A 13645-nucleotide genomic window follows, 5' to 3' on the forward strand; every position below is an offset into this window, starting at 1 on the left:
GATACCTCCCATACGCTGGGTGGACGCATTACGTTTCTTGTCCACGTGGATCCAGTGATCACAGCCAAAGATTAAAGTATATTTCCTGACCAAGTGCGGTAAATCCCGATCGCAGACCAGTGAAGGCTACTGAACCATTACCCTGATTAGTTTGGTTAAGGAAACCAAAACCGATCCAGGAACAGCGCGTGTTTCAGATTCGAGCCAACTTTCGGTGGAAGAAGCGTGAAACCGTGAACATGTAGGTATTAGCTGTGGTTTAGGCTTTAACAGCATACATTTGTCACAATTGCTTTCCACTTTAACCAAATACAAATTTAGGCTATTAGGTCTTGGATATTTGGAATATGATATTTAAATAATGGTTTCTGGAAGTACTCGAAGTCGAGGCGTCATTTGAATTACTCAATGCACTTCCCGAGCCAGCACGATTTATGTTGCCTATGATGTCGTTCACAGAGATTATTTGTTGCATTCTGTACTGTGAACGCAATGCATTTACGACAAAATGGTTAGGGCGCATTCTGATGTGGTGTCACTTATTTTTGGACCTGCCCTTATTTGGCAGTGGAAGTGAAAAGCCTATCCCGTCATTTTTCAGTAGCTGAGATGTTTGACAGTGTTTCTTATTATTTCACTCAGTATTATGTTGTATTTTTTATTTAACCAACACCTAGTTTTAAAGACAATAATTCCATACCTGCAGCTTAAAGGGGAAATTTGCAGTTCAAACATTAACAAAGTCGTGACCCCGCCACTATTTTGGTAAAGGTATGGGGGGTGGAGCAATGTCAAGACTTTCAAATGAATAGACAGAGCTATGGATGCAAGGACTGACCATCCATTTTATTAAAAGTGGTTTTAACCATGTTTTGAGGCTATACAGTGTTTGTTTACAAATACATTGTTTACAAACAATGGAGAAAAACAAGCTTATATTTGGGTTTGAAAGTTAAACTAAGCTCATGAGGCATTCATTAGTTATATTCTTCAGGAATCAATGGGTTTATATCATTAATTTAAAGTCCAAAAATGGATGTAGCAATTGCAGATTGCCTGTTTAAAAAACACAAAATATTTGAACCAATTGAGAAAGATGGGCTTTAAAATCACTTGACCTGGTGGTTATATAAACAAATGTTTTTGAAATGATTATTATGTATTTGAACCTTTATTTTACTAGGCAAGTCAGTTAAGAACAAATTCTTGTTTACAATGTCGGCCTACCCTGGCCAAACCCGGGCGATGCTGGGCCAATTGTGCACGGCCAGATGTGATACAGCCTTCATTTGAACCAGGGACTGTAGTGACGCCTCTTACACTGAGATGCAGTGCCTTTAGACCGCTGTGCCACTCGGGAGCCCGGGTGTCTTATAAGGCTCTGGTGGTGATGCGATCCTTTACACAAGAGGAACCAGTGAGTGATATCTTGAGATAAGAACAGTGTTCCTAAGAAAATACTATTTTACAACTCATGTGTCATACAGAAGATCAATGACAAGCTCCCTTCATAATGCTGTTATTCAGTAATCTAGGGGTTCTATACTTAATCAATTTGTATCCACATACTGTACGTTTTAGATAGCTGCAGCACTGGCTATATTGTAAAATACCATATAGTCTACAAATCATAATTACATCTCCCCACTAAATTCCACATGTTATTTGGAAAATGCTAGGCCTACGACCAATGCTTGCATATGCAGTACATCTAATTTGTAACTAAATGATGTATGTATCAGCTAACATGAACACACTTACAATTTAATTTACTGGAATAAACAGCCCTTGCCATGTTTGTCACATCGGAAGTGTGTTATTTAACACTAAATTAGATAAAGAGTTTGTGGTTGAGCTGCTGTCACAACTGTCATGTAGGTTATTTCCTGGTTTTTGACGTCTATTAGCATGTTCAGTGTGATGTCATTAGACTATTGGCATTCTCTCTCCTCTCTGCCTGCCAGTCACTAGTCCACTCTGCAGTAGAACCAGGTAAGATGCCTGCAATTGCAAGGGCAATTTGTTTCTTTTGTATTTTGCTTGGTATAGGCCTCGTATTGTACTCTTATCATATGTGTTTCTCTACTGCTTTTAGGAGGCTTTTCTATGTGTAAGCAAATAGAACATTTTACAGTGCAGCAGCATGCGTTTTCTCTGTGGTCTTTATTATACAAAATAATGCTCTGCAAATATTTTCTGCATTTAAGGAATGGTGGCTCTTGTTCACTGCTACCCAGTGTTGTGCGAGGAGCCCCAGATTTTGATTACATACCAGGTCATAGATTTAGATCAATTCATGAGTTTGTCTGAGAGTCATTTGCAAAGTTGTAAAGGATGCTGCTCTCATAAATGATACAACTCTTGTTGACAATTCTGACAATGATATTAAGATGTAGATCGGGGATTCTTGAAAGTCGGGACAAACCTTGTCCAGCAGGGAAACTTTATTTTATAGTAAAAAAATAAAATAATAATGCAACATTTCCATGTCGGCACTATGCTCGGAAATGCCACCAAAGAAAGTTGAAAATGTTACAAAAACAGGCAATGATTAATATCAACTGAAAAATGTCATTATGCAGTGTCTTGCAATAGCCCTCTTTGAATATTTCTCTCAAAACTGTAGTTGCTAAAAAAATGTGTCCAGAGATTTGGTCAACTCCGTCAAATGTGTGTGAAATCCTAAATGAATGAGGAATGAGCAGGGATAACTACTCCATAGGGATCCCTTCTTCTTGTCTTCATTATGGTGCAACAAGAATGCTCATGGTCTGGGAAGTTCTCTACTTTTGATAGATTTAAACAAACAATATTGAAATAACCATGGTCTCAACCATAAACTGTCAACTCCATCTCCCTGATAGATTAAGATAGGATATACATTTTGGTTCAAATATGTTTATTTTAAGGTGTCTGACATACATCCAGTTAGTTGCATTTGATGAAGAAATTGAAGAATTAGGAGGTTGTTCCTTTACATGGTGTGATGATAGCTGATACTTTGGTCTGTGAAAATATACATTTCAAATGTTGTTAATATTAAGACAAATATTTGTGGGAAAATCATAAATACATAGACTCATAAGTAGGCTACATTATGAGCTTTCTATAATGACAAATATTGTATCTATTTAAGTTGATGTATTGCTCCAAGATAAGTATTACAAACTGAAGGAATATATAACAATGAAACCAATTTTTCGGACTTTTATTTGTGTATCTGCATTGGTTTTGGCCATACAACACGACACACGTTTTTTGTCCAAAGTTGACAAGCTGGCAACCTCAGGTCTTGTTGTGTCAGATATTCTCAACTAGTCCAGTCAGCTTATTTCTTCCAATCACCAGGGGGAGGAGAAGAAACATGTTTTCCTCAGTGGTAATTAAGAATACCGTAGTAATGGTGCACAACCTTGTTTTTTAAACGGTACATTTTCTGTGGAGAACATGGATGTACATTACATGTATCGCAAGAATGAGTGGGTTCAGTGTGTCTCTTCCTTGAAGCTGATATTATCAAGAAACGCTGTGGAGTAATAACTTCCCCATTTATGTCTGAGAGAGATAGTGTGGAAACTGGTGTTATAGACACTCAGCACATCTTAAGCCTGTCAGCTCTGGCCACACTCTGTGACACAGACTAGGCCTATCTGGAACACTGTACTAAACTGGAGGCCTGCTTTGTATAGCATCTGAGAAATGGAAATGATGATGCTTAATGTACTGTAGTACCTTTTGAAAAATGTACTGTTGAAATGTTAACAGCTTCTCTCCTGTCCAGGGGCTGCATGTTAACTGAGTCTCATCAATGCACTTGGGCATGCATCCTACTTTAGCTGTACAGTAGGTGCAGTGAAACAAGGTATCATTTCACCCTCGGTGTCCCGGACAAGGGGCCAGCAGAGAAGGTCACAGGGGAGGGAGGGGAGGAAGAGAGCGAGACTAAAAGTCTCTACTGTTATCCTGGCTGGTGTGGGTCTTATTTCAACCACCAATGAGCCCATGGATTGTCAGTAAAAACCAAGATCATTGCAAGACTGCCTGAATTACACTGAGGTTGCTTCTATAATATTTGTCTATGATGCCTATCTACTGTTTGTTGTCAAATTTGGTGCCTATCTAATAACTGCTGTGTCATAACTATACTTTGTGACACACTGGGGAATTTAGTAGTTCCCAGTGCAGTTGTCTGATGATGTGACCAGGGGCATGTGCATGAAGATGGAATCCCCTCCCTCTGTGTGTTCTGACCCTGGCTGTCCCGTGTTGTCTGGGGGGGGGGTCACAGGTATGACAGTGGGGGGGTGTGGGCAATCCCCCTGCATCAGCGTCCGGACCTGCTGGAGCCGTGCGCCGACTTGGTGAACAGTGAGTGGCAGCGGAGCCATGGTGCCCGGGTCCACGCCCTCCAGAAATCCTGCCAGGAGTTCCCCGTAGCCCTGGTGCTGCTGCAGGGCTCTGGGAACAGGGACGGTGGGGATGGGGAGACCCTCCTGGGGCATGTCCGGCTGTCCCGCGTGGTGTCCCGCCCTGGGAGCCTGTTTGTGGAGTCGGTGGTGGTGTCCAAGGCCCAGAGGGGGAAGGGCTACGGTCGAACACTGATGCAGGAGACGGAGTGCTACGCTAAGGCCCGAGGGTTCCGGAGGCTGTGTCTGACTACCCACGACAAGCAGCACTTCTATGCCCACCTGGGCTATGTTCTGTCCATGCCGGTACAGAATGCTGGTGTCATGGCCTCCTTCATGCCCATGGAGGTGCTGGAGAGGTTCTCCAAGCTCCCAGGGACAGACGACACCCAGGGTGAGGTACAGGGAGGCCCACCACCACCATCACCACCCCATATCCCTCCTTCCTTTATAGGGCCTGCTCCATCACCTCTGCCTCCTCCTCCACCACCCACTCATCCTTCTAGTCTTCCTACTCCTCCACCTCTTCTCCTCCCTCCCTCTGCACTATCTTGTCATCCACCTCCCTCTCCTCCCTCTGGTCTTCCACCTCCTCCCTCTATTCCTCCTCCTCCTCCTCCTCCTCCTCCTCAGTGTCCGGCCCGACTAGTGTTTCAGACTCTTGAGGAGACGCCCTACAGAGATGCTAAAGGAGTTCCTATCTTCTGGATGCACAAGGACATCTGAGTCTGAGGGCCTGGCTGACCACAGACCATGTCACCCATGTCACTCAGCCTCACACACACACACATGCTCAGGACATTGAGGAAAAGGACGCTGCCTTTGGCCTATTTAGTACCACAGCCTGTAGGGTTTTGACAAGAGGTTGACAGACTGAGAAGGAAGGATATTTTTGGGGTCTGGCTGGCTCTCCTTGAGTTCTTGACAGAGATACTTAGTGCTGTAGACTGAGATAACACTTGAACAAAGAATACCAAATGTTTGATCTCATGTGCCTTAAGTAAGTTGTTTTTTCTTGTCCTAAAATAAAACATTTATTTAATGAATGGTTAATTTTACCTGATCAAACTAAATATTTATCACTGGGTCTATATTTTGGACCTAATGTTTCAATCATTTCGATGTTGAAATAAAAGACAGCGTACTAAAGTGTGTTGTTATGTGTTTTCTATGGGTCACCGTTTAAGATTGCACATGTTTAAATACCTTTTCATCCAAGCATCTGTGCAGACAATCTCCAATGGTCTTGTCTTGAAAGGGATGCAACCGAGGTTGTGTATAATTTCAGCCAGTAGTTTGGAAAGTAGTGCTCGCGAGCTAAAAGGGTTCCCTGAAAATTGTGCACAGTTGAGTACATGTCATCCATTTCCTGTGATATGCTACATCCTGCAGAAAAATATTCCAATTTGTACAATATGTTAAGAATTTGTAAGTCCTTAAGATCCTCTTGAAATATTAACATCAGCCAAAATGAATTTAGTTTGAACAGATATGTGTCTGTCTGTGTGTTCTCTTTAGGCACGACAACACATTAACCAGTGAACAGCCATGCTGCTACATAGCTTCCCTCTCACCATCCTCCTTCTCTCCACCATCCCTGTCACTCCCCAATGGGGGGCAGTGGGTGATGAGTCTGGAAGGTCTGTGGCTGCTGCAGGGCCAGTGGTCCAGGGCAGGCCCTTCACCATGGTCTGGAACATGCCCACAGCGAGCTGCCAGGAACACTATGGCATCCACCTGGACCTGGGGGCCTTCGACATCGTGGAGAACCACCAGCAGCGCTTCCAGGGCCAGAACATGAGCATCTTCTACCACAATCAGCTAGGGCTCTACCCTTACATCACCCAGGAGGGTCTGCAGGTTAATGGAGGGGTTCCCCAGAGGGGAGACCTGGAGGCCCACCTGGCCCTGGCCCAGACCCAGATCTCAGCCCTGCTCAGGACAGGGTTCAGGGGCCTGGCCGTCATCGACTGGGAGGAGTGGCGCCCCTTGTGGGTGAGAGACTTCGGCATTAAGCTGGAGTACCGCCGGCTGTCTAAAAAACTAGTGAGAGGGGAGCATCCAGAGCTAACTAAACAGGAAGTGAACTCCCTGGCCCGTAAGGAGTTTGAGAGGGGTGCCAGGGACTTCATGTCTGAGACGCTGCAGTTAGGAGTGTGTCTGCGACCGAGGGGACTCTGGGGCTTCTACAGCTTCCCTGAATGCTTCAACTACCACAGGAAGCAGAAAGGCCACAGCTACACGGGTCACTGCCACTCCAAGACCAGGCAGAAGAATGACCAGCTAGCCTGGCTGTGGCGCCAGTCCACTGCCCTCTACCCTAGTATCTACCTACCCAAACGTCTGGCAGGGTCCTCTGATGCCACCCTCCTGGTCAGACATAGGCTTCTGGAGGCCCTGAGGGTGGCGAATCAGTACCCCACTAGCACCCATGCAACTCCTGTACTGCCCTATGCCAGAGTGGCATTCGCTCACACCCTCCACTTCCTCAACAAGGTAAAGTATAACAGTAAAGTTGGAAAATGTTTCCTATCCCATGACTGTGTTATTACAGAGTTATAATCAGTCCTTCAAAACATACACTAACAGTGATGCACTTATGTTATGAATATTATAAACTCTTTGATATGATATTTGGCAGAATTTACTATTATTTGTGCTGATATCACTTTGTGGCATACAAGTAATCAAACTAGTCTCCCATTGACCTTGCCATGCAGACAGTGACATATGAGCACACCTGGCAGTTGATGCTAGCAAGCAATGGAAAGATATTCTATTCCTGCATTATTTGTATTTATTTATTTTACCTTTATTTAACTGGAGTCAGTTAAGATCAAATTCTTATTTACAATGACGGCCTACCAGAAGGCAAAAGACCTGCGGGGACGGGGTCTGGGATTAAAATAAATAATAAAATCAAAATATAGGACAAAACACACATCACGACAAGAGAGACACCACAACACCACATGAAGAGACCTAAGACGACAACATAGCATGGAAACAACACATGAAAACACAACATGTAGCAACACAACATGACAACAACATGGTAGCAACACAACATGGTAGCAGCACAAAACATGGTACTAACATTATTGGGCACAAACAACAGCACAAAACAGCACCAAGGGCAAGGAGGTAGAGACAACAATACATTACACAAAGCAGCCACAACTGTCAGTAAGAGTGTCCATGATTGAGTCTTTGAATGAAGAGATTGAGATAAAACTGTCCAGTTTCAGTGTTTGTTGCAGCTTGTTCCAGTCAAGGTTAAGGGCAGAGAAAGCTTGTTGGACACTAAGAAAGCTTTGTTGTAGAGCATTTAACACAAAGTCCGGTTAGGGACCAGCTGAATATAAGACTGTATCATCTGCATATAAATGGGTGAGAGATCTTCCAACTGCCTGAGCTATGATGTTGATATAAATTGGAAGAGCGTGGGGCCTAGGATCAGGCCTTGCTGTACTCCCTTGGTGACAGGCAGTTGCTGAGATAGCAGATGTTCTGACTTCATACACTGCACTCTTTGAGAGAGGTAGTTAGCAAATCAGGCCAAATACCCTTCAGAGACACCAATACTCCTTAGCCTGGCCACAAGAATGGAAAGGTCTACCGTATCAAAAGCTTTGGCCAAGTCAATAAAAACAGCAGCACAATATTGCTTAGAATCAAGGGCAATGGTGACATCATTTAGGACCTTTAAGGTCGCAGTGACACATCCATAACCTGAGTGGAAACCAGATTGCATACAGAGAGAATATTATAGACATCAAGAAAGTCAGTCAGTTGATTATTGACAAGATTTTCCAACACTTTTGATAAACAGGGGAAAATAGAAATTGGCCTATAACAGAGCATCAGCTTGATCTCCCCTTTAAATTAAGGACGCACCATGGCTGCCTTCTAAGCCATGGGAACCTCCCCAGAGAGGAGATTTAAAAAGGTCAGAGATAGGATTGGCGATAAAAGGGTCAGCAACCTTAAAGAAGAAAGGGTCTAAACCATCTGAACCAGATGTATTTGTTGGGGTCAAGTTTAAGGAGCTCCTTCAGCAGCTCGGACTCAGTGACCGCCTGCGGGGAGAAACTTTGTAGCGGGGCAGGGGAAAAATAGGGAGGAGCATCGGGGATAGTCACATTAGAAGGGGTGGGAGAGCAGGAATTGGATGGGCAAGGCGGCATGGCTGAGTCAAATAGGAATCCTGAATTAATGAAGAGGTGATTAAAGAGCTCAGCCATGTGCTCCTTGTCAGTAACAACCACATCATCAACATTGAGGGACATGGGCAGCTGTGAGGAGCAGGGTTTATTCTCCAGGTCTTTAACCATTAGACTCAATCATCTCACCTCAAGTGTATGTCTTTTTGTGTGTGTTTTCAGACGGATCTGGAGCACACACTGGGAGAGAGTGCAGCGCTGGGGATGGCAGGAGTGGTGCTGTGGGGGGAGCAGGCGTTCGCTAAGTCAAAGGTCAGATCCTGGAGACCTCACAGTTTGTGCATATACATCCACTATAATATACATACAGTGCCTTCGGAAATTATTCAAACCACTTGACTTTCTCCACATTTTGTTATGTTAAAGCCTTATTCTAAAATTGATTAAAGTGTTTTCCCCCCCCTCATCAATCTACACAAAATACCCCATAATGACAAAGCAAAAATTGGTTTTTAGACATTTTTGCTAATTATTAAGAAAACATTACTGAAAAATCACATTTACATAAGTATTCAGACCCTTGCTCAGTACTTTGTTGAAGCACCTCCGGCAGCAATTACAGCATTGAGTCTTCTTGGGTATGACGCTACTACCTTGGTACACCTGTATTTGGGGAGTTTTTGACATTCTTCTCTGCAGATCCTCTAAAGCTCTGTCAGGTTGGATGGGGAGCGTTGCTGCACAGCTATTTTCAAGTCTCTCCAGAGATGTTCGATCGGGTACAAGTCCGGGCTCTGGCTGGGCCACTCAAGGACATTTAGAGACTTGTCCCGAAGCCACTCATGCGTTGTCTTGTCTGTGGGCATAGGGGTCGTTGTCCTGTTGGAAGAGGAACCTTCTCCCCAGTCTGAGGTCCTGAGTGCTCTGGAGCAGGTTTTCATCAAGGATCTGTCTGTACTTTGCTCCATTTATCTTTGCCTAGATCCTGACTAGTCTCCCAGACCCTGCCGCTGAAAAACATCCCCACGGCATGATGCTGCCACCACCATGCTTCACTGTAGGGATAGTGCCAGTTTTACTCGTGACGCTTGGCATTCAGGCCAGAGAGGCCAGAGAGTTCAGTCTTGATTTCATCATTCCAAACAATCTTGTTTCTCATGGTCTAAGAGTCATTTAGGTGCCTTTTGTCAAAGGTACCTTTTGTCATGTGCCTTTTACTGAGGAGTGGCTTCCGTCTGGCCACTCTACCACAAAGGCCTGATTGGTGGAGTGCTGCAGTGATGGTTGTCCTTCTGGAAGGTTCTTCCATCTCCACAGATGGGTGAACTCTGGGAGAGCTCTGTCAGATTGACCATCAGGTTCTTGGTCACTTCCCTGACCAAGCCCTTCTGCCCTGGTTGCTCAGTTTGGCCGGGCGGCCAGCTCTAGGAAGAGTCTTGGTGGTTCCAAACTTCTTCCATTTAAGAATGATGAAGGCCTTGTGATGATGTGTTCTTGGGGACCTTCAATGTTGCAGACATTTTTTGGCACCCTTCCCTAGATCTGTGCCTCGACACGATCCTGTCTCAGGGCTCTACGGACAATTCCTTCGACCTCATGGCTTATAAGGTTGAACTGCACTGTCAACTGTGGGACCTTATATAGACAGGTCAGGTATGTGCCTTTCCAAATCATGTTCAATCAATTGAATTTACCACAGGTGGACTCCATTCAAGTTGTAGAAACATCTCAAGGATGATCAATGGAAACAGGATGCACCTGAGATAAATTTCGAGTCTCATTGCAAAGGGTCTGAATACTTATGTGAAGAAGGTATTTCTGTTTTTCATTTTTTATACATTTTCAAAAATGTCTAAAACCTGTTTTCACTTGTCATTATGGGGTATTGTGTGTAGATTGCTGAGGATATTTATTTAATCCATTCTAGAATAAGGCTGTAATGTAACAAAAGGTGGAAAAAGTCAAGGGGCCTGAATACTTTCCGAATGCACCGTACCTCTACAACCTTCAGTGTGTATGCAGTTCAGTTTCTGTTAGATTGTTTGTTTTTGTTCTGTGTTTGTTTTTGTTCTGTATTTGTATATGAATATCTCTTTCCCTTCCTCTCTCGGCAGCATCAGTGTGAGATACTGAGGGACTACATTAATTCTGAACTGGGAGTGTACATCAGCACCCTGAAGAGAGGGGTGCAGCGTTGCAGCGAGGAGCGATGCCATGGCAACGGTCGCTGTGCCAGAAGGGACCCCTACTCTGACCACATGATCCCACTCTCTGACTCCTTCTCCAACTTCCTCCCTGACCCCACTCATGACCTCAGCCACCTCCGCACTAACTTCCTGTGCCAGTGCTATCAGGGCTGGGCGGGTGAGAAGTGTCAGGAAAGGATAGCTTCAATCACTAACACTTAGTGTCAGGAAAATATATAGTCTCTATCACCAATATATAATATCACCTCTTTTGTTTATTTGGTTGATGCGCAGCATACAGTAGCATCATTGCAATTCCACCAAGTGTATCAAAGTGAAAACTGTGGCAGTTGCCATGCTAAGGCACTTTCTCAGCGTATTCATTCTATACAATTCAGTTCCACTTGTGACATGTTTAAGTTGTGATAGTCAGAACAAATTTGCACTGTGTTTTGTCAGTAACTAAATGGTTGTGACATTTCATCATACATCGCCTGTCTCATGCATACATGTAAAAGAGGACCGCTTCTAAAAGTTACAGCGTAGCTTGTATGTACAGTATGTTTAAGTCACAGATCACATGGACGTCTCGAACCTGAATCATTTCTGTCCTCATGCAGTTGTTCAAATACATGAATACATGAATTGTCAGTTGAAGAGTGTGGTCTTTTAAGCTGTGATGTCACTAAAGATGCTATAAAGTGTTCAATACCCTGCAATCTTACTGAATGAGTGTCTTTCTTTCCCCTATTTGTCTTGCAAATCAAACAACTCATAAATATACAGTACAGTATATGGAAACATTCTCTATGGGTTCCAACTCCTGGGCTCTGTTGTGCACACCCGGGCTATGTTGTGCATATGGCAGTAGGGGTTGTTTCTGGATGGGCCCAAGTTCCAATACCATGTGCAGGGCAGGGATTTGACTTGAGTGGAGATGTTGGGGCAGGTAGTTAACAGTTGGTGTTACATTAGTGTCCAGGGGCCACTAGGACGGGGATTTCAGGGTCCAGGGGTGAAGGGTGTTCCTCTCCGTGACCTCTGCTCCTCAGGATCCTCCCGTGATGGCTGTGAGGTTGTGGCGCAGCGCCTGCAGCTCCTGGATGAGCTGGGAGACCTCTAGGGCCACAGCCTGTCTCTCCCTCACTGCTTCCGTTAGGGACCGGAGAGTGCTGCCCTGCTGCACTGGAGGGGGAACGCAGTCACAGAAAGGGATGGGCAAAATGTTGAGGCCTGGTTGGATTTCAGATCAAGATTCAGAAAGAGTAAGTGAATATCGTTACCTAAGAAATAGAAGATAAGAAGTAGCGTCAACAGCGTCAGTGATGTCACTGCACACCCCATGGTGTATCGAAACGAGGTGGGCATCAACAGGTCTCGGAGCGTGCTCTGCCATCGGCTTCTCATTGGATGCCCTGTCTGATAGACAACTGGTCTGTCCCGGAGATGGAGGTTTCCATTGGTGGAGGGAGCAGGAGGAAGGGGAGGTCGTCTGCTGCCTATAGAGACCATAGAGACAGTGGAGATTCTAGTGACGGGAGAGTAATGAGAGTCACATTTCAATGGTGGATTTGGATGCAATCACTATACACAATACAGCCTGGAAACATCTGGTACCTTTGTGGTTGTGCTCTGGGTGGGTGCGGTGCAGGTCGTTGATGGACTCCACGGAATGTAGCTCGATCTCAGTCAGATCCCGATCACTGATCCGGGTAAAAAATACTGGAGTGGTAGGGGATGGAGGTTGTTTCGCCATAATCCCTGGAGGGAAGGAGGGAGAGAGAAGAGGACACCAGGTTTCTAAATATTATTACTGATAATCAAAATAAAACTGTTATCAGGAAGTTGGAATTTGGACTCGGGGCCAGGGCCAGGGGAGAGGTGATTGAGAACAGGCCCTTTGTCTGACTGGGAATGTTTCCACAAGTCTAGCCAAAATGACAAGCCATTTCAGTCATGCAGCCTAGTTAATATAATGTACAAGAATGCTTTAAGCACACTAAGTTGTATATTGGCATATTGGTATGGTGGCATTGACAGGCAAGCACAATTATTTCAATGATAGAAGGGAGACATGATATAGTCCTACTCTCTAACACACAAAAACAGACGCATGATTCATCAAACCAGACACTCCCACCCCATTTTCTATTCAGGTATCCGGGCTTCACCCAAAAACTTTAGGGACACAATACCCATGAATTTTCTCCTCACAATCAATCAAGTGTCCAGATAGTGCCATTCCACCAAATCAGCCACCTTGAATTCTCCCCTCTCTCTGCTCTTACCTTCTGAAAGATACACGTATAGTATGTGTATCTGAGGAGAATTCACGTACAGTACGTCTCCGTGTGCGTCTCCTCAAGAAAGGAAAGCTGCTGTCAATACGTTCCCAATACGTGTCAACAACAAGTGATGAAAAAGGTTGTCCAGTGTCATAGGATCAAACAAAATATACATCCACAACTGTATTAATTAACCTTCTGAATATAGTCCAGGGTGAATAACTGCCTTATCGCACGGAAGTGAGTCCAGACCCAGTGTTCTGTGTCTGTGTCTCTGTGCCCCCAATCCCTGCCTTGCTCCCTGCTGCTTGCCCCTACCCCAACAGCCCCTACCCTAAAATAGAAGCTGGGACGAGGGTGCTATTAATAGCTGCTACTGGGCCACAGGATCATTCAATTATCCAACAGAGGAAGAGGAGGTATAGTAAGCAACAGGACCCAGAGCAATGTGAAACGTCCCCGAATATAAAAAAAGACTGCTTTTTAGTGTGTTCATATTTTATTAATTTACAACAAGTGATCTAATGACAGTGTAAAGATAACAGTTACTGGTTGACTGTTAGTGTAACACATCGTTAGTGGTTTTCTGAGATGTAGCCACTGTC

The 13645-nt window shown here is 44.4% G+C and overlaps 3 protein-coding genes across 5 annotated transcripts; 2 read left to right on the forward strand and 1 right to left on the reverse strand.

Moving 5' to 3' along the window:
• The first annotated feature begins 91 nt into the window (after positions 1–91).
• Positions 92–11096, forward strand: hyal3 (hyaluronidase 3). 2 transcript variants are annotated; one of them, XM_036947318.1, is made up of 4 exons: positions 92–241; positions 5925–6902; positions 8792–8881; positions 10684–11096. In XM_036947318.1, exons 2-4 carry the CDS (start codon positions 5955–5957, stop codon positions 10975–10977), a joined length of 1332 nt encoding a protein of 443 aa, XP_036803213.1. In that variant the 5' UTR covers positions 92–241; positions 5925–5954; the 3' UTR covers positions 10978–11096. The 2 variants fall into 2 exon arrangements, with proteins under 2 accessions (XP_036803213.1, XP_021422216.1); XM_021566541.2 differs by lacking the exon at positions 92–241 and adding an exon at positions 1338–1992.
• On the forward strand, positions 3448–5132 carry LOC110492326 (N-alpha-acetyltransferase 80). Its single transcript, XM_036945788.1, has 3 exons — positions 3448–3453; positions 4329–4805; positions 5040–5132. The coding sequence occupies exons 1-3, from the start codon at positions 3448–3450 to the stop codon at positions 5130–5132; spliced, it is 576 nt and encodes a 191-aa protein (XP_036801683.1).
• A 134-nt stretch (positions 11097–11230) lies between the features above and the next one.
• Positions 11231–13358, reverse strand: si:dkey-20d21.12 (uncharacterized protein LOC556245 homolog). 2 transcript variants are annotated; one of them, XM_036947320.1, is made up of 4 exons: positions 13044–13358; positions 12373–12516; positions 12039–12254; positions 11231–11935 (listed from the first exon to the last, which is right to left on the reverse strand). In XM_036947320.1, the coding sequence occupies exons 2-4, from the start codon at positions 12509–12511 to the stop codon at positions 11727–11729; spliced, it is 564 nt and encodes a 187-aa protein (XP_036803215.1). In that variant the 5' UTR covers positions 12512–12516; positions 13044–13358; the 3' UTR covers positions 11231–11726. The 2 variants fall into 2 exon arrangements, with proteins under 2 accessions (XP_036803215.1, XP_036803216.1); XM_036947321.1 differs by having other exon boundaries at positions 11231–11940.
• Between the last annotated feature and the right edge of the window lie 287 nt (positions 13359–13645).

This window comes from Oncorhynchus mykiss, chromosome 16, assembly GCF_013265735.2.
Source record: "Oncorhynchus mykiss isolate Arlee chromosome 16, USDA_OmykA_1.1, whole genome shotgun sequence".
Classification (NCBI taxonomy): Eukaryota; Metazoa; Chordata; class Actinopteri; order Salmoniformes; family Salmonidae; genus Oncorhynchus; species Oncorhynchus mykiss.

Bases quoted from the DNA above. Each gene is read 5' to 3' on its own strand.
- LOC110492326 (XM_036945788.1), top strand. The intron at 4,806-5,039 runs GTACAGGGAGGC...CCTCCTCCTCAG, and splicing joins CAGACGACACCCAGGGTGAG to TGTCCGGCCCGACTAGTGTT.
- hyal3 (XM_036947318.1), top strand. From the start codon at position 5,955: ATGCTGCTACATAGCTTCCCTCTCACCATCCTCCTTCTCTCCACCATC. The intron at 6,903-8,791 runs GTAAAGTATAAC...GTGTGTTTTCAG, and splicing joins CCCTCCACTTCCTCAACAAG to ACGGATCTGGAGCACACACT. The intron at 8,882-10,683 runs GTCAGATCCTGG...CTCTCTCGGCAG, and splicing joins AGGCGTTCGCTAAGTCAAAG to CATCAGTGTGAGATACTGAG.
- si:dkey-20d21.12 (XM_036947320.1), bottom strand. From the start codon at position 12,511: ATGGCGAAACAACCTCCATCCCCTACCACTCCAGTATTTTTTACCCGG. The intron at 12,255-12,372 runs GTACCAGATGTT...TGGTCTCTATAG, and splicing joins CCCAGAGCACAACCACAAAG to GCAGCAGACGACCTCCCCTT. The intron at 11,936-12,038 runs GTAACGATATTC...CCTCCAGTGCAG, and splicing joins TCTTATCTTCTATTTCTTAG to CAGGGCAGCACTCTCCGGTC.